The sequence below is a fragment of the Neoarius graeffei genome, chromosome 6 (genome assembly GCF_027579695.1).
Source record: "Neoarius graeffei isolate fNeoGra1 chromosome 6, fNeoGra1.pri, whole genome shotgun sequence".
In the NCBI taxonomy this organism is placed as follows: Eukaryota; Metazoa; Chordata; class Actinopteri; order Siluriformes; family Ariidae; genus Neoarius; species Neoarius graeffei.
Window position 1 is genome coordinate 36,974,797 of NC_083574.1, and position 22,537 is coordinate 36,997,333.

The 22,537-nt window shown below is 44.7% G+C and overlaps 1 protein-coding gene across 1 annotated transcript in view; it reads left to right on the plus strand.

Moving 5' to 3' along the window:
- Positions 1 to 10,606: 10,606 nt before the first annotated feature.
- impdh1a (IMP (inosine 5'-monophosphate) dehydrogenase 1a) overlaps positions 10,607 to 22,537 on the plus strand; it is a 77,560-nt gene continuing 65,629 nt past the window's right edge. The window contains exons 1-2 of the mRNA XM_060923616.1: positions 10,607 to 11,027; positions 15,110 to 15,208. Coding sequence (XP_060779599.1) covers positions 15,111 to 15,208 — 98 coding nt within the window. The 5' untranslated portion in view covers positions 10,607 to 11,027; position 15,110. The remainder of the gene's footprint in view (positions 11,028 to 15,109; positions 15,209 to 22,537) is intronic.

Here is a 22,537-nt window from a genome sequence, read left to right on the forward strand (position 1 = left end):
ACTTCTGCTATGTGGATTAAAGTTTTGCTCTGCGGGTTGGAGGTTGGGCATTTTGCATACATATATTAATTACACACATATAATTATAGCTATATATAGTGACCGCACAAGATGGTCGCCTCACTAGTAGTGATGGGAAAGCAGGCTCTTTTCCATAAGTCAGCTCATTTGGCTCACTAAGATGAATCGACTCTTTAGACTCCAAAATGACTCCTTGCAGCTTTTTTCTTTAAAAATAAAATATCGTTTTGCAATATTTCACTCTCTGACTGTTCTTTTTTTATAAGCACGGCTTAAATTGCTTCATGATCTCTCATTCTACCTTCAAATAAACCAAACATTACTCGATACTGAATGTTATTAATTCCGTTTTCAAGATTCAAGACGTTTATTTGTCATATACACAATAACAGACACAACGGTTATTATCGGGTAATGAAATTCTTATTTTGCAACTACCCGACCAAACTATGCTTACTAATATAAAAAGAAATATATATAAAATACGAAATATAAAATATAAAGTGCATATGCAATGCAAAATATAAAAGTAGAATGAAAATAAATGAAAATAAACATAATTAAAATAAAGAATAACAAATAACCAATCAATGTGCAATAGGACAACAATCAAACAATATGCATATGGACAGGTATAATGTGCAATGTGTAATGTCTTCTGCAAAACTGCAAGTATAGAGATAGATGGTGATTATAATCCGTGGTTCAAAAGCCTGATGGCCTGGGGGTAAAAATTGTTTGTCAGTCTAGTAGTCCTTGCTTTCACACTCCTGTAGCGTCTGCCAGATGGTAGGAGTGTGAATAGTCTGTGTTGTGGGTGTGTTTGGCCCCTGATGATGCTCTGTGCCCTTTTTGTGACCCTGGTGTTGTAAATGTCCTGTAGTGGGGGGAGGACAGCTCCACAGATGAACTGTGCTATTTAAGGCTACGTTTACATTAGACCGTATCTGTCTCGTTTTCTTCGCGGATGCACTGTCCGTTTACATTAAACCGCCTGGAAACGCCGGGAAACGGGAATCCGCCAGCGTCCACGTATTCAATCCAGATCGTGTCAGCTCCGGTGCTGTGTAAACATTCAGAATACGCGGATACGCTGTGCTGAGCTCTAGCTGGCGTCTCATTGGACAACGTCACTGTGACATCCACCTTCCTGATTCGCTGGCGTTGGTCATGTGACGCGACTGCTGAAAAACGGCGTGGACTTCCGCCTTGTATCACCTTTCATTAAAGAGTATAAAAGTATGAAAATACTGCAAATACTGATGCAAATACTGCCCATTGTGTAGTTATGATTGTCTTTAGGCTTGCCATCCTTCCACTTGCAAGTAGTAAGTGATATGCGCTGGGATCACACACACAGCGGCTCAGTCCCGAATCGTGGCTTGTGCACTTCACTCACGCGCTCTGTGAGCTGCGCAGGGCCGGAGTGCGCACCCTCCAGAGGGCACTCGCTGTTCAGGGCGGAGTGATTTGGAGCGCAGGATGCCTGCGGAGCCGAGCGTATCCGTGTATTGGTGTTGCTGTGTGCACGCAAATCGTGTATTGGTGTTGCTGTGTGCACAGTAATCGTTTTAAAAACGTTAATCTGATGATCCGCTGATACGGTCTAATGTAAACATGGGCTTAATGACACGCTGGAGAACCTTTCTGTCCTGAGTTGTGCAGTTCCTGTACCACACAGTGATGGAATTTGTCAGGATGCTCTCCACTGTGCACCTGTCGAGGTTGCTGAGGAGTTTGATGGACAGTCCAAATTTCCTCAGCTTCCTCAGGAAGAAGAGTCTCTGTTGAGCCTTCTTGATGGTCTGCTGTGTGTTGTGTGTCCAGGTGAGATCCTCACTGATGTGAGTTCCAAGGAATTTAAATGTTTTCACCCTCTCCACCTGTGTCCCGTTGATGTGCAGCGAGGCGTGCTGGTCTCTCCTCCTCTTCCTCGGGTCAATAATCATCTCCTTGGTCTTCTCAGCATTCAAAGAGAGGTTATTTTCCTGGCACCAGGAGACCAGCCGAGCCACCTCCTCCCTGTAGGCTCTCTCGTCTCCGCCGGTGATCAGCCCAATGACAGTGGTGTCGTCAGCGAACTTGATGATGGAAGTGTTACTCTGGGAGGGGGTGCAGTCGTAGGTGAAGAGGGTGTACAGGAGTGGACTGAGCACACAGCCTTGGGGGGTCCCTGTGCTCACTGTGTTGGTGCTGGATGTTCTGGTACCGACTCTGACAGCCTGGGGTCTGTTTGTGAGAAAGTCCAGGACCCAGCAGCAGAGGGAGGATGTCAGTCCAAGGGTGGAGAGCTTCTCAGTCAGTCTGCTGGGGATGACTGTGACTACATTTACATGCACATCCAAATCGAGCTGCTGTCGGTAATCGAGCTGAAGGTCCCAGCAGGGTGCCAGAGAAATCCAATCCTACATGCACACAATGAAATCGGGCTATTGTGTGAGGTGCATTGTGCACCCGAGCCACAGGTGGCGCTACACGCCCCATCGTGTTGGTACACTTCCGGTTGTCGTCATGAAGAAGAGCTATTCAAGAGTGTAAACAAAGTTATCAGTTCCGTGTTCTCCATTGCGCGTTTTTCTCCCGTCCGTGAATTTTAATATATTCAACTCCTTAAGCTGAATGAGCATGAACTCTGTCTCCTCATTGCTCCAGAAGTGCACGTTTCTGCTTGCCTGTGGCAGTGGGGGCGTGGTCAAGCGCCGGTCTGTGACAGGAGGGCGGAGCCAGGGAAGGTGAGTGGCAGAATCACTTCACCTGATGGTAATTAACCTGTGTTTGTGTGTCTTCCCAGTAACCGCGCCCTATTTAAGGAGGCAGAGGGAGAGCAGAGAGGACAGCTCATCCCGGGACTAGAACACAGCGCGCGCGCGTGTGTTTTTCTCTCAAGAATAAAAGTAGGCTGTTAAACTGAAAAGTCTGACAATAAAAAGCCTATTAGTACCAGAAGCTTTGTCCTGCCGTCCTCTGTGCTCCACCCACACATCGCCATTTTCTCTTCTTCGTTTGTTCCTCCTGACCTCTTCTGCTGCTCGCTACTACTGTTGTCATGCCGACCGAGGCTGTTGTGTTTCCCGCTTGTAGTCTCGTCACTCGTCACTTCCGGAAGTAGCTCGACAACTAGCTCGATAGGGTATACATGCACAAAGTAGCTCGGCAGAAATCGCATAAACTAGGTCGTGTAGCTCGATTCCGAGAAATCAAGTTCGGTTCAATTTCAGCCGAATTAAGGTGTATACATGGCATTTTGAACTTCGATTTCAGTCAAGCAACGGCAGAAATTCGATTCTCTCTATGTGCATGTAAACATAGTGAGTGTTGAAGGCTGAACTGTAGTCCACAAACAGCATTCGAACATAGGTGTCCCTGTGTTCCAGGTGTGACAAGGCTGTGTGGATGGCTGCATTGACGGCATCGTTAGTTGAACGGTTCTGACGATATGCAAATTGAAGGGGGTCTATTGTGTCTGGGATGTCCTTTTTGATGTGGGACATGACTACCCTCTCAAAACACTTAATTACAACTGAAGTGAGTGCAATTGGGCGATAGTCATTCAGGCATGTTATATTGTTTTGAAGAATTGTTCAAATAGCAAGCCAGCCTAGTCATTTTATTGTCATGTTTCTGCTGCGTATGTGTTTCTTTAATGCCGGGATGAGAAAAGTAACATCTTTTTGTCTTTCACGATGGTCACCATGTCAGATTAGATAATCATAGTGCTGTAAATTCTTGCCATATCTTGATCAGGAGACTGACAGCAATACAAGTTTGACCCTGACCAATCATCATTTACGTCTTGTTTGTTATCTTGGAGGACGGTCAAGAAATTGTCGATCATGACTATCAAGGATTGTAGGTGTTGTCAAAGTAAATGAGAAAATACTAAAAAATAGGTACCCTATTGCCGCTTTTCCACTACAAACGCGGCTGAGTCGGGCTGAGCCGTGCCGTGCTGAGTCGAGCTGAGCGGGGCTGTTGGAGTTGCATTTCGATTACAACCGCGCTGAACCGTGCTGGCTGGAAGTGGGTGGACACATTGGGTGGAGTTAGCGAAAGTGGGTGGACGTCACGTGATGTCGTTAAGCAGCGCAAACAGTGACATCAGTGAGCTTTTAAGCGGTAGTCTCACGACCCAAATAGTAAACAATAAACATGGACATGGAGTCGTTAGTGTTGCTGGTCTTGGTTCTGTGGCTTGTTGTCACCGACAACGCCAACAGATACTGGCAAGAGCGTATAGATGAGGCGAGGCGCATAAGGCTTCATAATTCTCGTAATTCTCCTTCTTCCGGGTTTACAGTGTTTACAGATCCCAGCGTGCTCGCGGGGCGTGTGTGGGCATGTGAGGACACTCCTCCTCACCAATCAGTGCACAGGGGAGTGTCTGCTCACGCCCCTAGCCTCACTCGGCACGGTTTGGCTCGCTTCAGCCCCACTCCAAAACGGTGCGAGTTTTAGGGGCTAAGCAGGGCTGAAGCGAGCTGAGTCGTGCTGTTTTTTGGTAGTCGAAACGCGAGCCGTGTCGGGCTGAAGTGAGCTGAAGCGAGCTGAAGTGAGCTGAAAAAGGGTAGTGGAAAAGGGCCATATGGGTCCATGTGGCTACTGATTATAAATAAAAGTGTTTTCTGATCCCATGTCTATACAGTAAATATAGCATATATACATGTTATCAATTCTACTCACCTCATCTCTTGCAAGCATCACCAAGCTGTGAGCAGCATCAGGGCTTGGAGTGTTTTGGTTACCTGTTTTGTTCAAAATCCAGTGCTGTGAGCTAGATCTATTTTCAAAATAGTAAGAAAGCACTTGTTCATGAATTGTCTTAGAAGCATTATTTAGTACTAATGAGCATGTTTTGTGGGCGGCACGGTGGTGTAGTGGTTAGCGCTGTCGCCTCACAGCAAGAAGGTCCGGGTTCGAGCCCCGTGGCCGGCGAGGGCCTTTCTGTGCAGAGTTCTCCCTGTGCCCACGTGGGTTTCCTCCGGGTGCTCCGGCTTCCCCCAAAGGCATGCAGGTTAGGTTAACTGGCAACTCTAAAGTGAGTGTGAATGGTTGTCTATGTGTCAGCCCTGTGATGATCTGGCGACTTGTCCAGGGTGTACCCCGCCTTTCACCCGTAGTCAGCTGGGATAGGCTCCAGCTTGCCTGCGACCCTGTAGAACAGGATAAAGCGGCTACACAGATAATGAGATGAGATGAGAATTAAAGCGAATAGCAGAAGTTTGAATGATTATACTTTTAGTTTTCATGAAGGAGCTGATTTATTCCCGCATGGGACTTTTGTAATTGCAAACCGAGCGGATCGATCAAAAGATTCCAATGTTGTCTTCGCTGCTTTCTCGGGTTTTTGTTGAATGGCTGGAATTCTTGGCGGAAATATCTGCCAAAAAGCTAAAAAAAATGTACAAAACCTTTCATTTGACCTTTCAGAAGGATCAAACAAAAGCTGTGATAATCAAAAGGTACATTTTCTTAAAATAAACACCACTTACTTGATATCGAATAAGTAGCCTTGGCGAACCATGAGGTGAATTTCGTTTATCTTTTTATCTGCCAATTATCTTCTAATAGTACGAAGTTATAACGAGGTTTCTCTTATTTCGTTTCTGGTTCTGATTGGTTCCAAAGTTTATCAAGAAGTAGAACGGGTAATCGAACTTGATCAGGATAAGTGCTGATTGGTTACGAAGTTTCGCTGTTGTTACACTCATTCTTACAACACTATGACATAATGGCTTCACCACTCGTTCTTGTGTACCTTTGATATCGCGAGATCAACTGTTCATATCATGAAATCACAATTCGCCGTTCTGGTGATTGTAATGCTTAGTGTACTAATGTTACACTCATTCTTACAACATGCTGACACAGTGGCTCTGCCTCTATGAAGCAGTAGCCACAAAAATTCTGATATCCTAGACTTTTCATCAGGGCATCATGATGCCACATCACTGTTCTTCAATTACATCATACTAGACGGCCTGTTTGTCGTTCATGATGTTTGAGTTGGAAGTTCATTGGCAACAATAAAATCATATCAGAATTTGTGTCGACTGATCCGAGATTTTTATTTATGCTCAAAAGAAAAGAAAAAAAAAAAAACAGCTCATGTAATGTTGACTCGTCTGAAAGAGTCAGCTCAATGAACTGATTCATCACAAGTCTCTTGATCGTATTTGTTAGCTGTACTAGATAAATGTATATTGCTGGGTTTCACGTAATGTCACATCCGCCTTATTAGTTATTCAAAACTTTAGCTGGTGGTCTACCAAAGCTCAGTTGACAGAGCGTTTTTATGGAGAAGGTGCATCGCTCGCATGAAAAATGCCTTACGCTTGTGTTGTTTTAGGTTGTTTGAATCTATCAAACTGTGAAACTGATAAAAGTTTCTTCAGGGTTTCCTGTGAACTCATAAAAAAAGGTGAACGAACACAGGATTTCACAAAAAGACATTGAGAAAGGTGGCTTTTGAACCTCTCACTGAAATCGAAGGGAGCCGAGTCGAAGCATGCTCGAGTTTGCAGTGATCACTTGGTGAAAGGTTTGTATCTCCCTCTCAGCTCTGTTCTTAGTGTTTTCCAAGTACTTTTCTTGCTATGTGTCGTTATTTTACGGTACTTTTTTTTAGTCACGAAGCGCTAAAGTCCCCAGCTGTTTCTTTGTTTACTCCTCACAAAGTCCATATGCATGCAGGTTGCAACAAAATTCTTACCCAGCCATACAGTTACAATGCGCCGTGATCACTTCTCCGTCTTGTTTAACTAAGATCCAGGTCTTTAAAGGGGTTTCTGATGATCTTTGTGAATGATTTACCTGAGAGATAAGAGCCAACACAAGTGAGAATCAAGCCCATACCTGTCAACTTTGAGTTTTGAAAAAAAGGGATATTTCTCAGATTTTTAACTCAAAATAAGGGAAAATTTCAGAAAGTCATACCCTTCACCAAAAGTGGGTGTGTAGTTGAATGGGGGCAATTTTCTATCTAGTATTTGTGATTTCCTGTACTCTGGTGCATGTTGGTGATAGCCAAGACCCAAACTCAATATGCTTATGATTTATAGAGTGCATTTGTGAATAAACTATACATTTATTTTTATTTGCTTTCAGTGGTACCAGTTATTTCCCAAATTAAGGGCTAAAATACGTAACTTATGTTAAAATAAGAAAGGTCATTATATAACCAGTCAATAAATTAAATTCCATTGCAATTTATTATGGTTTTACCATAATCATGGCCTCGGAACACTAGATAGATAGATAGATAGATAGATAGATAGATAGATAGATAGAGTAATAAAGAGTAATATAAGATATTAAACCAAGAGTGATTTAAAATGGGTAAGTTTCAGATAGAAAATAGACAATGAGTGGATAAAACAGTTAATACACCAATTAGTTTACACTAGGCTATTTATGAGGTCTTAGCCAGGACATACTTAATGTAAACATGTGTAGCTTACCTTTGATTATTTGGGAGGCTTTCGTTTTCCCCATGGAAAATTTCTTTGCGATGGAAGAGTCTGGGAACATTCCAGCCACGCACTTGTTGAAATCATCAAAGAAAGAGAGGCTAATGTTTTTCTTAGCTATTAGCATCGCCATCTTCACCTCAGACCTAATCAGTGTTGCCAGATACTGCTGACATTTTCCAGCCCAAAATATGTTCAAAACCCGCCAAAATGCACTTGAAACCACCCAACTTGGGCGGGAAACCGCCCAATCTGGCAACACTGGACCTAATCACTTGTTCAGCCTCGCCTCCGGACGTAGTTCTGTAATTACTGATGCCTGAGAGGGCGGGGACGTGAATTCATGGCCCGACTTCCTGCTGTAAACTCCTGTCAGAGGCGCGTCATGAATTCTGGACCTACCGACTTTTTTATATTGTGAAAATATGGGACTTTTATATAATGTGAAAATACGGGATATTTTCGGGAAAATAAAAAAACGGGAAGACAGCGGGAAATAAGTCAAAATAAGGGATTTCCCGGGAAAAACGGGAGGGTTGACAGGTATGATCAAGCCAACTGTTATTTGTTTACACTTCAACTTGCAGCACTTCGTTGTAAAGACGCAAACGAAAAGCTTAAAAAAACATACTTACACGGGCAAAAACAGTACAGGATTCATTCAGCAGCGACTTGATACCGAGGTCCTTTACCCAGCCACGTACAAAAAAGTTGTAAGCCTCCATACTCTTCCATGCTTTCATCTGTTTTGCGGTGTAGAAGGACGTCTGCAACACCAGATAGTTTGAGATGTCGGGGAACTCGACTGAAGGGTAGTTTTCGAGATCGTATGACAAATCCTTCTTTCCCAGACTGTAGGGGTCGATTCCATTGCACATAGCAATTTTCTGAATATATCTAAAGCGAGCAGTGGCTTCTAGATTACGAGCATACTTTGATAAATTATCGCTAGTTGTTTGCACTACGGCAGCCGTTTAGACCACCAGCTATTTCACTTCCTGTAAAACTGCTAAGAAAAGTCATGTGACTGAAACCCAGCAATTATATTGTGCATCAGTGAAGTAGGATAAAAAAATCTTCATTGCTATAATAATAATAATAAGTGGCACGGTGATGTAGTGGTTAGCACTGTCGCCTCACAGCAAGAAGCTCCTGGGCTCGAGCCCCATGGCCGGCAAGGGCCTTTCTGTGTGAGAGTTTGCATGTTCTCCCCGTGTCTGTGTGGGTTTCCTCCGGGTGCTCCGGTTTCCCCCACAGTCCAAAGACATGCAGGTTAGGTTAATTCATGGCTCCAAATTGACCGTAGGTGCGAATGTGAGTGTGAATAGTTGTTTGTCTCTGTGTGTCAACCCTGCGATAACCTGGTGACTTGTCCAGGGTGTACCCCGCCTCTCACCCATAGTCAGCTGGGATAGGCTCCAGCTTGCCCACGAGCCTGTAGAACAGGATAAGCAGGTACAGATAATGGATGGACAAGCACATGGTGTAGTGGTTAGCACTGTTGCCTCACAGCAAGAAGGTCCTGGGTTCGAGCCCAGTGGCCGGCGAGGGCCTTTCTGTGTGGAGTTTGCATGTTCTCCCCGTGTCTGCGTGGGTTTCCTCCAGGTGCTCCGGTTTCCACTACAGTCCAAAGACCTGCAGGTTAGGTTAATTCATGGCTCCAAATTGACTGTAGGTGCAAATGCGAATGTGAAAGGTTGTTTGTCTCTGTGTGTCAACCCTCCGATGACCTGACGACTTGTCCAGGCTGTACCTCGCCTCTCACCCATAGTCAACTGGGATAGGCTCCAGCTTGCCTGCGACCCTGTAGAACAGGATAAGCAGCTACAGATAATGGATGGGCAAGCAGGTGGCGTAGTGGTTAGCACTGTCGCCTCACAGCAAGAAGGTCCTGGGTTCATGGCCGGCGAGGGCCTTTCTATGTGGAGTTTGCATGTTGTCTGCATGAGTTTCCTCATCTCATCTCGTTATCTCTAGCCGCTTTATCCTTCTACAGGGTCGCAGGCAAGCTGGAGCCTATACCAGCTGACTACGGGCGAAAGGCGGGGTACACCCTGGACGAATCGCCAGGTCATCACAGGGCTGACACATAGACACAGACAACCATTCACACTCACATTCACACCTACGCTCAATTTAGAGTCACCAGTTAACCTAACCTGCATGTCTTTGGACTGTTGGGGAAACCGGAGCACCCGGAGGAAACCCACGCGGACACGGAGAGAACATGCAAACTCCGCACAGAAAGGCCGTCGCCGGCCACGGAGCTTGAACCCGGACCTTCTTGCTCTGAGGCAACAGCGCTAACCACTACACCCTGAGTTTTTATCCCTAACGAGCAAGCCAGTGGTGACGGTCAGTGGCAAGGAAAAACTCCTTCGGATGACAGAAAGGCCCGAACCGAGAACATTCTTATTTGGTAAGAAGAATAAGAAGTGGAAGAAGAATTAGAAGTGGAAGACGAGATGAATATACTACCCTGGTGAGTTTTTCGTTAAGAAATAGTGACTAACATTGTTTTGTTTTATTAAATTTGCAATAAGGGCTGCACGGTCGTGTAATGGTTAGCGCTGACGCCTCACAGCAAGAGGGTCCGGGTTCGAGCCCCGTGGCCGGCGATGGCCTTTCTGTGCGGAGTTTGCATGTTCTCCGCGTGGGTTTCCTCCGGGTGCTCCGGTTTCAGTCCAAAGACATGCAGGTTAGGTTAACTGGTGACTCTAAATTGACCGTAGGTGTGAATGTGAGTGTGAATGGTTGTGTGTCTATGTGTCCCTGTGATGACCTGGCGACTTGTCCAGGGTGTACCCCGCCTTTCGCCCGTAGTCAGCTGGGATAGGCTCCAGCTTGCCTGCGACCCTGTAGAACAGGATAAAGTGGCTAGAGATAATGAGATGAGATGAGATGAGATGAGATGGACTTTGCAATGATAAGCATTTAAAGATATATCGTAGGAAACCGGAAGTTTGGTGATTTGGGGGCTGGTTTTCAGCGCACGTGCTGATGATTTTGGCGCACGCGCGCCTCTAACTCGCTCGAGGTCCTTTGTGAGGATTTTGTCAAAAGGAGGCTCTCAGGTCTTTGTGCGCGAGCTCTTTGTGTTTCCGCCTGGAGAGAGAGCACTTCCGTGTAGAGATGTTGGCAATATTTCATGGACACGCGTCATGTTAACACACACACACTCTACAGAGCCACCTACAGGCGCCGTGACGTCACAGCAGCACCATTTTCTCTAACGTGGAACGAAGAATTCGAAAATTGGAGCCTCGTGCGGATGGAGCACGCGCTGCTCAGCCGTTACACATGAGCCCCTCCTGAACAACGCGCTGCAGTGTTCCGGCAATTAACTCGCGGTTTTTTGTGTCATGAAAGCTTCATAAGCGCTCGTCATGTGAGTAAATGTAAAAGGAGGGCCTTCATTCTGTTCTTTTCATCTTCAGGGATTTACTCTGTATATATATATTTCACTTCAGGAAGCGACGCGCTTTTCACGTATCTTTCTTCATTCTGCTGAAAAGCCTACGCTGACTCTTCACCGCTCGCGTAAGTGATAAACGTTTTTATGTCCGTTTTCATGTTTATTACCGTGCATAAGAGAGACCTTGTGGGGTTTACGGACAGGAAACAAAGCGCACAGAAGGAAGAAAATCAGTGGTTGAATCCCGAACGGCACTGTATCGGGTGTCGTTCAGTACGTAAGTCGCTACGTAGGGTGCGTAAGTCGTTCATTTCTAACGAGAGAGTCGCGAGCGAGGCAGATTCAATCAGCACCGCTGTCCGGGAGGCATCTCATCTCATCTCATCTCATCTCATTATCTCTAGCCGCTTTATCCTGTTCTACAGGGTCGCAGACAAGCTGGAGCCTATCCCAGCTGACTACGGGTGAAAGGCGGGGTACACCCTGGACAAGTCACCAGGTCATCACAGGGCTGACACATAGACACAGACAACCATTCACACTCACATTCACACCTACGGTCAATTTAGAGTCACCAGTTAACCTAACCTGCATGTCTTTGGACTGTGGGGGAAACCGGAGCACCCGGAGGAAACCCACGCGGACACGGGGAGAACATGCAAACTCCACACAGAAAGGCCCTCGCCGGCCACGGGGCTCGAACCCGGACCTTCTTGCTGTGAGGCGACAGCGCTAACCACCACACCACCGTGCCGCCCTATAGCAGAAAGTCTCATCTCATTATCTGTAGCCACTTTATCCTGTTCTACAGGGTCGCAGGCGAGCTGGAGTCTATCCCAGCTGACTACGGGTGAAAGGCGGGGTACACCCTGGACAAGTCGCCAGGTCATCACAGGGCTGACACATAGACACAGACAACCATTCACACTCACATTCACACCTACGGTCAATTTAGAGTCACCAGTTAACCTAACCTGCATGTCTTTGGACTGTGGGGGAAACCGGAGCACCCGGAGGAAACCCACAGGGAGAACACGCAAGCTCCGCACAGAAAGGCCCTCGCCGGCCACGGGGCTCGAACCCGGACCTTCTTGCTGTGAGGCGACAGCGCTAACCACTACACCACCGTGCCGCCCAGAATGTTTTATTACATTCTTATTTTTATTGTCACAAAATAGTGTGTGTAGTGGTTAACACTGTCGCCTCACAGCAAGAAGGTCCAGGGTTCGAGTCCAGTGGCCGGTGAAGGCCTTTCTTGTGTGGAGTTTGCATGTTCTCTCTTGCCCCTTTTCCACCAAAGCAGTTCCAGGGCTGGTTCTGGGCCAGTGCTTAGTTTAGTTTGGAACTGGGTTTTCTGTTTCCACTGACAAAGAACTGGCTCTGGGGCCAGAAAAACCGGTTCCAGGCTAGCACCAACTCTCTGCTGGGCCAGAGGAAAGAACCGCTTACGTCAGCGGGGGGCGGAGTTGTTAAGACCAATAACAAGACCGCGAAAGATCGCCATTTTTAAGCGACGAGAAGCAGCAGCTGTACAAATGCGAAGTCATCCATTATTATTATTGTTGTTGCTGCTGCTTCTTCCACATTGTTTTTGCTTTGATATTCGCGCCAAGGTTTATGCAAACGTAGCGACGTAACTGACGTATACAGCGATGTAATGACGTGTCTTCTCTTAACACCGCGAGCGATGGAAAAGCAAACTGGTTCTCAGCTGGCTCGCAAGTTGAATGAGTTGTGAACCAGCACTGGCCCCGAACCAGCCCTGGAACTGATTTGGTGGAAAAGGGGTATCTGTGTCTGTGTGGGTTTCCCCCACAGTCCAAAGATATGCAAGTTAGGTTAATTAATGGCTCCAAATTGACTGTAGGTGCGAATGTGAGTGTGAATGATTGATTGTGTGTGTCTATTACCCCTTTTCCACCAAATTAGTTTCGGGGCTGGTGCTGGTTCACAACTCGTTCAACTTGCAAGACAGCTGAGAACCAGTTTGCTTTTCCATAGCTCGGGGTGCTAAAGGGAGGCATGTCATTACGTCACTGTATACATCAGTTACATCGCTGCGTTTGCACTAGGGATGGCGAAAACTAAAAATCTTGACCGACCACCGAGCCTCATTAGCCGGTTAAAGTCGGTTAAGCAAACGGTGCGCCTTTTAGCGGATGCCGCCTTTTTCACGGCTGAATCGTGCAAAGATCCAATTTTTTTTTTTTTTTTAGGGGGGACGTTGGAGTGTCTGAATAATTTCATCAGAGTAAATTCTGTATGCTCAAAGGAAAGCAATCGGATCTGCACGATTCAGCCGTGAAAAAGTCGGCATCTGCGCCTTTAGTTTGTGTGGAGAGGTATGATCTGCAATAACATGCATTGTTGGCTACAGACCGAAACATACTTTCAGAATGCACTGGCCAAGGCAGGACTAAACTCCATGTGCCTTCTAATAATAATTTAAAAAAAAAAAACAATAATCATTTGTAAGCTAAAAAGCCTGTGGCTACACTTTTTTCTTTCGCCGAGTGGCAGCTGTGTTCAGCTGGGGCGGGACATGACTGAATGGGTGTTTCTGATTTGTTAGCTGTCTTTAACTGGGGTGGGACATGACTGAATGGGTGTTTCTGATTTGTCAGCTGTCTTTAACTGGGGCAGGAGGGCGGGACATGACTGAATGGGTGTTTCTGATTCGTCAGCTGTCATTCTTACACTGCATGGCACGCCCCAAGCGTTTACAACACAGAATTCCAAGTCCTCCGCTCCAAAATTGGCAGCTTCAAAACGATTGATTTTTTTTTTTTAACCAACAACCAAAAAAAAATTAACCGGTTGACGTTGATTCGGTCAACCACCGGTCAAACGGTCATCGGTTAACATCCCTAATCAGGACTAGTGGCCCCATTCCTGCTGCTGAAAAACATCCCCACATCATGATTCTGCCACCACCATGCTTCACAGGATGCCATTATCCAGGTGATGAGCAGTGCCTGGTTTCCTCCAGACGTGATGCTTGGTATTCAGGCCAAAAAGTTCAATTTTGATTTCATCAGACCAGAGAATCTTGTTTCTCGTGGTTTGAGAGTCCTCTCAGTACCTTTTGGCAAACTCAGAAGGAGTGGCTTCCATCTGGCCATTCTACCATAAAGGCTGGATTTGTGGGGTGCTGCCTGGATGGTTGATTTTCTGAAAGGTTCTCCTGTCTCCACAAGGAGAAGCTGGAGCTCTGTCAGAGTGACCCTCGGTTCCTGCTCACCTCCCTGGCTAAGGCCCGTCTTCCCCGATCGCTCAGGTTTGGCCAGGCGGCCAGGGCTAGGAAGATTCTTGGTGGTTCCAAACTTCTTCCATTTACAAATGATGGTGGCCACTGTGCTCTTTGGGACCTGTAAAGGTGTAGCAATTTTTCTGTACCCTTCTCCAGGTCTATGCCTTAACAAAATCCTGTTTCTGAGGTCTGCAGATAATTCCTTTGACCCCATGGCTTGGAGTTTGCTCTGACGTGCACTGTCAACTGTGGGACCTTTAATATAGGCAGGTGTTGGCAATCTCCAACCATGTCCAGTCAATTGAGTTTACCACAGGTGGACTCCAATTAAGTTGTAGAAACATCTTAAGCAGTATCGGTGAAAACAAAATGCACCTTAGCTCACTTTTGGGTGTCATATCAAAGGGTGTGCACACTTTTTTGTGTACATATATTTTACATTTTGATTTTTAATAAATTAGCACGCATGTCTAAAACCCTGCTTTGACTTTGTCATTATGGGCTATTTTGTGTAGAATTTTGTGACTAGATGAACTCAATCTATTGTAGGATAAGTCTGTAACGTAATAGAAGGTGAAAGGGGTGTACAGACTTTCTGGCTTGACTGTACACGCGTGTACACTTTTTTTTTTTTTGTATATAAGGAGTAGAGATCCAGTTGGGGTTCAGTTCATAAATACTGAACAGCAAATGACATTTGATTATGTGGCTCTGTTAAATAATAAGGATGTTCATGGTATATGAATCACTTGATGTTTTATTAGAGTATGGGTTTTGTACTTCGATGGCCTAATAAGGACTGAGTACAAATCCACAAAAGCATAAACTGGGACCCCAACCCCAAAATACATCAAGCTTTTCCATCCTTACATTGCCTGTCTAGCAAAACGATCCCACTAGTAAGAACGACTAAAGTTATTCTTTCTGTTTATACATGTCGTGTTTGTGTTTCTACAGTATGGCTGATTACCTGATCAGTGGAGGGACTGGCTATGTCCCAGAAGATGGACTCACTGCCCAGCAGCTCTTTGCTATAGGAGACGGCCTCACGTACAAGTAAGTCCTCACTCCTTCCACGTTGCAGTTAAGACCAAGTTTGAGAACCAGTTCTGGAGACCCTATAATCCACTCCGACCACGCCTCGTTATATAGGCCTTTAAAAGTTGGAGTAGGACGAAGTTGAAACACAAGCTCTACACTTTAAAAAAAAAAAAACCTTACTGAATTTACTTGACTCAAATGTGCACATCAGTTTGACGTGATTGAATCAAGTTGGATTCGCGCTACTTGTTTTTATACATCTAATATGATTCGAACTCCCTGCTCTCACCCAAATTGAGACTCGAACCCAATGGTAGTCAGTGGCATTCTGCAAAAGATGCATTACCATGGTGCTATTCTGCTCCTCCCAAGATAATTCCTCACTCACTGTAATTCAGTCTAGTAATGAGAAACTTGTTTAAATTAAGTTTACTAAAAGCAATGAAATGACGTTTTGATGAACTGTAGTATGTGTAATATGCTAATTTTAAATCTGCTTGACCACATATTCCATTTTTCCCTGTAAAAATCAGATTAAATGTTATTTATAAATAAGAGCACTAATCTAAGCAGGGTTTTTTTTCTAGAAAAATTTAGTATGAGGGTGCTCACCATGGCGAGGGAGCGAAGCGGGGGATGGTGCCGGTCCCCCCCCCCGCCGTGCAAAGCCTTTGAAAAATGCTCCAATGGGACATTCTGAGGCTATCTGAGAGGGAAATTGTAACAAATTGTCTGTCAACATTGAAAAAGAAAGAAGTAATCATCTTCTGCCCCGGATGGTCTTTGGCTTTCTTCCGCTTCGTGCCACGGGATGACATCTTTAAATGCCCAAGTGTCAACAAAAACAACTCGCGAACTACTTCTGTCAAAATCTCCCGCGCCGGTGGGTGAAAGGTCATTCAGTCTCGAGAAATCTCACTCTACAAGTCAGCTGACCTTGTATGTAACCCATGTCAAATCTCGCGAGAGCAGCCGCGACAAGTAAACAACTAAACAACATGGCGCCTCAGTCTGGAAAACGCCAGTTCGGATTGTTTTTGCACCGTCTGGCAGTGTATCTACTATGATTGGAATATTTTTGGAGTAATTATAACGTATTTGATGATCAGACACATTGTCACGTAGTGTTGCTGGGATGTTTTCACGGAGTCGGTAAGGGGGCGCACGCCGAGAGTAAGAGGGCGCAGCGCCCCTGTTCCCCCGTTTAGACGAAAGCCTGCTAAGGTCATGAGTGTGCTAGAATCGGTGAGACTTGGGGCAGGGACCACATTTCTTCAACACCTGATGCAGGAAGATTTTTTGGTCTACGTGTCTGAGGTTGGGCGTGAACAGGATAGATGATTTGACGTTCCTGATTAATCTCTCTCTCTCACACACAGGCGCGCGTGCGCTATGTCTGAAATCACTCTCATTCACTACTCCCTACTCACTATCTAGGGAATTCTATATAGAGGACTATATAGTGAGCTTATTGGTAAAATGGGGGGAAAAAACCCACTTTTGGACATTTCTCCGCCTTGCCGTTATTTACGTCATCGCTGTCGCACAATTAAAACGTGCCAGATCAGTCGGCTGGTGGGTTTTCAAAATAATAAACCCATGCATGTATTTTTGTGATAAATCCATATTATACTGAGCGCATTTCCTACATTAATCAATACAAAGTACTTTGTGTCTGCTGCATCTTTCAGTTCTTTTAAAACAAGGCTGAATCCTTTCTTCTTTGCTGCTGCCTTTTATTCAATCAAATTTGAGGTTTGTGATTAATTCCTCGCTCTGCACTCTAACTTTTATTCTTGTATTTTATCTGGCTTATTCTATTTTAGCTTTTCTATTCTCTTACTATTTTTTTTTTTCCAACTTTATGATTTTGCAGCAGCACTGTACACAAAAGGCAATGTTCACGATACATTCTTGGCTGACCATTTTTCACCCTTTTTAAAAATAACAGACATTAATTATAACAAAAAGACAAATAAATGAATAATTATTATACAATTAAATTAAGTAATAATTTTTTTTTAATTACTAAAATTAAACAAGCCAGCAGACCAACACTATCAGTAGTAGACAGCAACAGCTCTCTTTCATTCATGCACTGATGGACAATTTATACTGATCCATACATTTTCTCTTACTATTTTTAATTGTGCTTGAATGTCCGTTTGTAATGTGCTTGCTGCACCAGGTGCTCCTCTCGGTCTTCTGCCATTTTTCTTTCAGTGCAAACGCAATGCATGATGGTATATGTTGCTTGGCTAGTGACCATTGGTTGTACGCCACTTTTCACAATGCATTGTGGGATACTTTGAGTCCACTATATAGGGTGTAATGATCCTCACTGTACGTTCGGACAGCACTGCAAATGGCGAACTTGTTATATAGTCCACTATATAGTGAGTAGGGAGTGATTTTGGACACAGCAACTGCCTGTAAACAACACCCCACCCCACCCCAAAAAAGGCGCCATTTGGAAGTTGCACATACATAAGAGCCTTTGATTGGATAATTACTGCAGTGATTAATACAGGGTTAGTCAAAATTATGTGAACACTTAAATGATAGAAACCATTTATTCACAAAACCTACATCATATGTGCAAGATGATTTAGAGGACGGTCTCAACCTGTTCACCATCGTGTTCAACGCACAAAAATCAGCGAGCAACAGGACCATTTAAAGCCCGGACACACATTTCATGGGGAAATGTCACCCATGGCATACGTCTATCTGCTGGAGAAAAATAATCCATTAGTGTTCATATAATTTTGACTAACCCTGTATATTTTATCCGGCATGGGGCTTTTTTTTTTAAAATAAAACCCTGACTGATGCAGTGAAATAGATTCTCGTTTCTTAAACAACCATGTCGGACGGCGTATCCCATGGTCATGGAAAAAATTTTGCTGCATTTCAGAAGGGTTAAATTACTGGCTTGAACCAAGCAGAGAAAACAAGGTCAAGATCAAGTTTTTTTATTTTATTTTTTTTTATTTGTCATTTCAACCATATACATATACAGTTGGTACAGTACAGAGTTAAAACGAAACATTTCTCCAGGACCATGGTGCTACATTTAAACAAACATCACAGGACTACAATACCACATAAAGTGCAAGAGTGACAACTAAGGAGATTGCTGAAATGCCTGGAACTGGATTAAGAACTGTCCAACACATTATTAGAACCTGAAGGATAGGGGTGAGCTATCAACTTCAAGAAATGTAGTCGAGGAAAAATCGTGACTGACCGTGATCAGAGATCAGTTAAATGCTTGGGGAAATCAAATTGTAATGAATCGACAGTAGAACTCACGGCTGTTTAAATATTGAAAGAGAGAGTGTTTCTACACGGGCAGTGTGACAAGAACCAGAATAGCTGTGTGGCCAAAAGAAAACTACTTGTTGGTGAGACTAATCAGGAGAAAAAGCTTCAGTTTGCTGGGGAGCACAGGGCTTTCCACTAATGCCGCTTTTCCACTACCAACGCGGCTGAGTTGGGCTGAGCCGTGCTGTGCTGAGTTGAGCTGAGCGGGGCTGTTGGAGTTGCATTTCGACTACAACCGCGCTGAACCGTGCTGGCTGGAAGTGGGTGGACACATTGGGTGGAGTTAGTGAAAGTGGGTGGACGTCACGTGATGTCGTTAGGCGGCGCAAACAATGACATCAGTGATCTTTTAAGCGGTAGTCTCACGACCCGGATAGTAAACAATAAACATGGAGGACATGGAGTCGTTAGTGTTGCTGGTCTTGGTGCTGTGGCTTGTTGTCACCGACAACGCCAACAGATACTGGCAAGAGCGTATAGATGAGGCGAGGCGCATAAGGCTTCAGAAATTCTCGTAATTCGTAATTCTTCTTCTTCCGGGTTTACGGTGTTTACAGATCCCAGCGTGCTCGCGGGGCGTGTGTGGGCATGTGAGGACACTCCTCCTCACCAATTAGTGCACAGGGGAGTGTCTGCTCACGCCCCCAGCCCTACTCGGCTCGGTTTGGCTCGCTTCAGCCCTACTCCAAAACCGTGCGAGTTTTGGGTGCTAAGCAGGGCTGAAGTGAGCTGAGTCGTGCTGTTTTGAGGTAGTCGAAACGTGAACCGTGTCGGGCTGAAGCGAGCTGAAAAAGGGTAGTGGAAAAGGGCCATAAGGCTCATACTAGCCAGCCATGACAAATAAGTAGCCAGCCGGGGAGGGGTGGTGGTAGTAAACACAAAATAAACTCCTGTGCATGCAGTTCCCAGGATTAAATGTATTTTCCACAGACCATTTTATTTATTCACTTTATTCAAATACAAAGTAAAATGGCAGTAAATCATCTTTTTTTTTTTCTTGCGTATTGCATCATGAGGCGTTCCTGGCTTGTAAATCTCTTATTTTCGGTGCATGACACATTCACGCAACTGAGCATGCTATGAATCAACAACGACAACGGTCTGCAGTGGGGCTACACAATTAAACACTCGGCGAACATTTCTCCATTTGTGTATGAAAATACACTCCAACCACTCAGTTTGGCTTCATTTACAACCAACGGTGTCTTTTGATGCCAGCACGTAATTGAATGAGAGAAGACTAGTTTACCGGAGACAAAATAAGCGTCATCTCTGCTTCTGTGGTTGGTTGAAGAGAGCAACTGGACTTGCTTGACGATTCTTGAAAACGTTTCGCCTCTCCTCCGAAAGGCATCCTCAGTTCTGTCTGACTATTAGGGAGTATCCAGTATTTATTCTCCCATGGATCATCATAGAATCTGAATCAGAATGCTGATGGCTGCATTGTGGGCGGCTGATAAGATGTCATAGACACCCACCTCTGTTCAATGATGGTCGTTCCAGGTTGACAAAAATGAACGATGCACTCTGGCTAAGATGTCTGCCAGTTTTCTGGAAGTCCTCTCGTATTCCCGCACCAGTCGAAGGTGATCTCATCCCAAAGTGAAAAAACGAAACGTTTTCAAGAATCGTCAAGCAAGTCCAGTTGCTCTCTTCAACCAACCACAGATTACTATGTACCTGGACGACTGAGTTTCTTCACAGATATGTTATCTCTGCTTCTGTTCCCTCCGATGTCGCCTCCGACACACTACTGCCTCCGCCAAGTGCGCGCACACACCGCATGTCGGGGCCGCGGATGAGTTACTCTCCCTTGATCAACGAAGTCGGCGGGGAATTTGTGGTTATCGGTACAAACAGCGCGAATCACAACTGCGGTTCAGTTTGACATTGTCAGTCTGTTGGATAAACATTTAATTTTATTAAAATTGAAAATTAATATTTAGTCTGTGGGCTACAAAAATAAGTCATTAAAGTAGCTGGCTTTACTTAATTGTGTAGTCGGCTGTATGGCCGGCAGCCGGCGCTTGTGGAAAGCCCTGGAGCATAAAGACTCTGGAGCAATGGAGAAAGGCCATGTGGTCTGATAAGTCTAGGTTTACCCTGTTCCGCAGTGATGGGTGTGTCAGGGTGAGAAGGAAAGCACGTGAAGCGATGCACCCATCATGCATAGTGGCCATTGTACAAGCCTCAGGAGGCAGTGTTATGATCTGAGGTTGCTTCGATTGGTCAGGCCAAGGCTCAGTCACCTTACGGGACACTAAAATGAAGTCAGCTGACGACCTGAATGACCAGGTTATCACGTTTTAATAGATTTTTTTTTTCCCCCTCCCTGATGGCATGGGTATAAAATTACAACCTTGTGTCCATGATGATGTATTGCTAAATATATGAGATGATATCTGAAATTAATCAAATCTTCTCATGAATTGACATGGGTCAAATCATTTTTCATTAAAGCTGTAAGTATGGGGATGTGAGCGAGATTGCCTTTCATAACGTAATTAGGAGGACTGATGTTCATACTGGTTTGTTCTAAAGACTGATTGAACCATGGCTGTTTAAATGAATTTGGTCACCTCGTGGTTTCTGTACCATTTGCATTAGCCAGTGACTGATCTATATATTTAGACTCGGAACCAGGATTCTCTGTTCCTGGTTTCATGTCTCAATATGTGCCCTTTCCAGGCAAAACGGGAGGGCGTAGTATTCTCAAATAACTAAATCTGGCTAAACTAATCAAGTTGTGTTTTCAAAGACTCAAACGATCCCATTTGACTGATCATGATTAGTAAATTTCGCATCCGTTATTTGTTTGTATTTTGGATTTGTAAAATGACGTGTGAAGAACGAGGCCCTGCGCTGCATGCTTTAACGCTTTTCCCTGCTGTAAAACGCTCGTGTTTTACTCCTCTGTTAATTCAGTATCCTGTTTGAGCTCTGTGTGTTAAAACCGGTTTATGGTTTTAAAATCAGGCCATTTTGGCACTATTTGGTGTAGGTCTCTTCACATTCCAGTTGCTGTTAATAAATCTGCTCGGTGGAGAAACTCCACTGTCTGTGTTGGCTCGTAGTCTGTACACCGAAGGGGGGAAAAAAACAAATGATGTGGTTTAACCAAGGAGAACAAGGACGTGCCTGTACCAGTGTTTCAATTGTGTTTCTGACAGGTTTCTGAGTTTGGCTGAAGCGAGAACACGGTGTTTTGAGTTTTAAACTGTTCACCTTCACCAAAATCATATCTTTTTAGTACACACAATCTCTTAAATACACTCTCACACATTTTCTTCCAAAGATTTTCTCAGTAGAAAGTTTTTAAAAGTCTATAGAGATCTTGCAGTCACGTGACCGGAAAGTACACAACCGCCATCTTGTCGGTCAAAAACACAGCTGAATACTGCTGCACTCGTGTACAGAATGGATCAATTTCAACCGACGGACTACACGGCTCATTTTTCTAATGAACAGATAACTAGATATATGTCTAAAATAAACGATCTACAGATTTGTGACCCTTATGGCTTACCGGACGGAGTTTTCACGACCGGATTTTGAACTGCCAGCGGAATACCCGGACGTGTATAATTACCTCATTAACTTTCCCTCGCTGTTCAGTGGTGAAGCACTGCGTGCTTATAAATCTCTGGACAGTTATCTTTACAGAAATTCAGGATTTGTCAGCGACTCAGATGTGGCATCTTGTAAACAAGAATCCTCATTGGACGGGTAAGTCACTTAAGTATTGAGTATAGCACTGACCAGCCGATTATAGAATAGAAATAAGGTAATTCCAAATCGTCCGTCTTGTTTACCATGGATCTGGCGTTGGAGAGGTAGAGGCTTGGCAGTGGAGATTTGAGTAGCTGTTTTCTGAGCTTAGTCAACAGGCCGGCTCTGCAGCCTCGCTTTTGCTTCCGCTCCCGACACCGCCTCCTTCGCTTTGCTTCCGATAACAATCCACGGAGACCCCGCTGGTCTCGTATTCTCGTCTGGAATGTGTTTTTTTTTTTTTTTTTT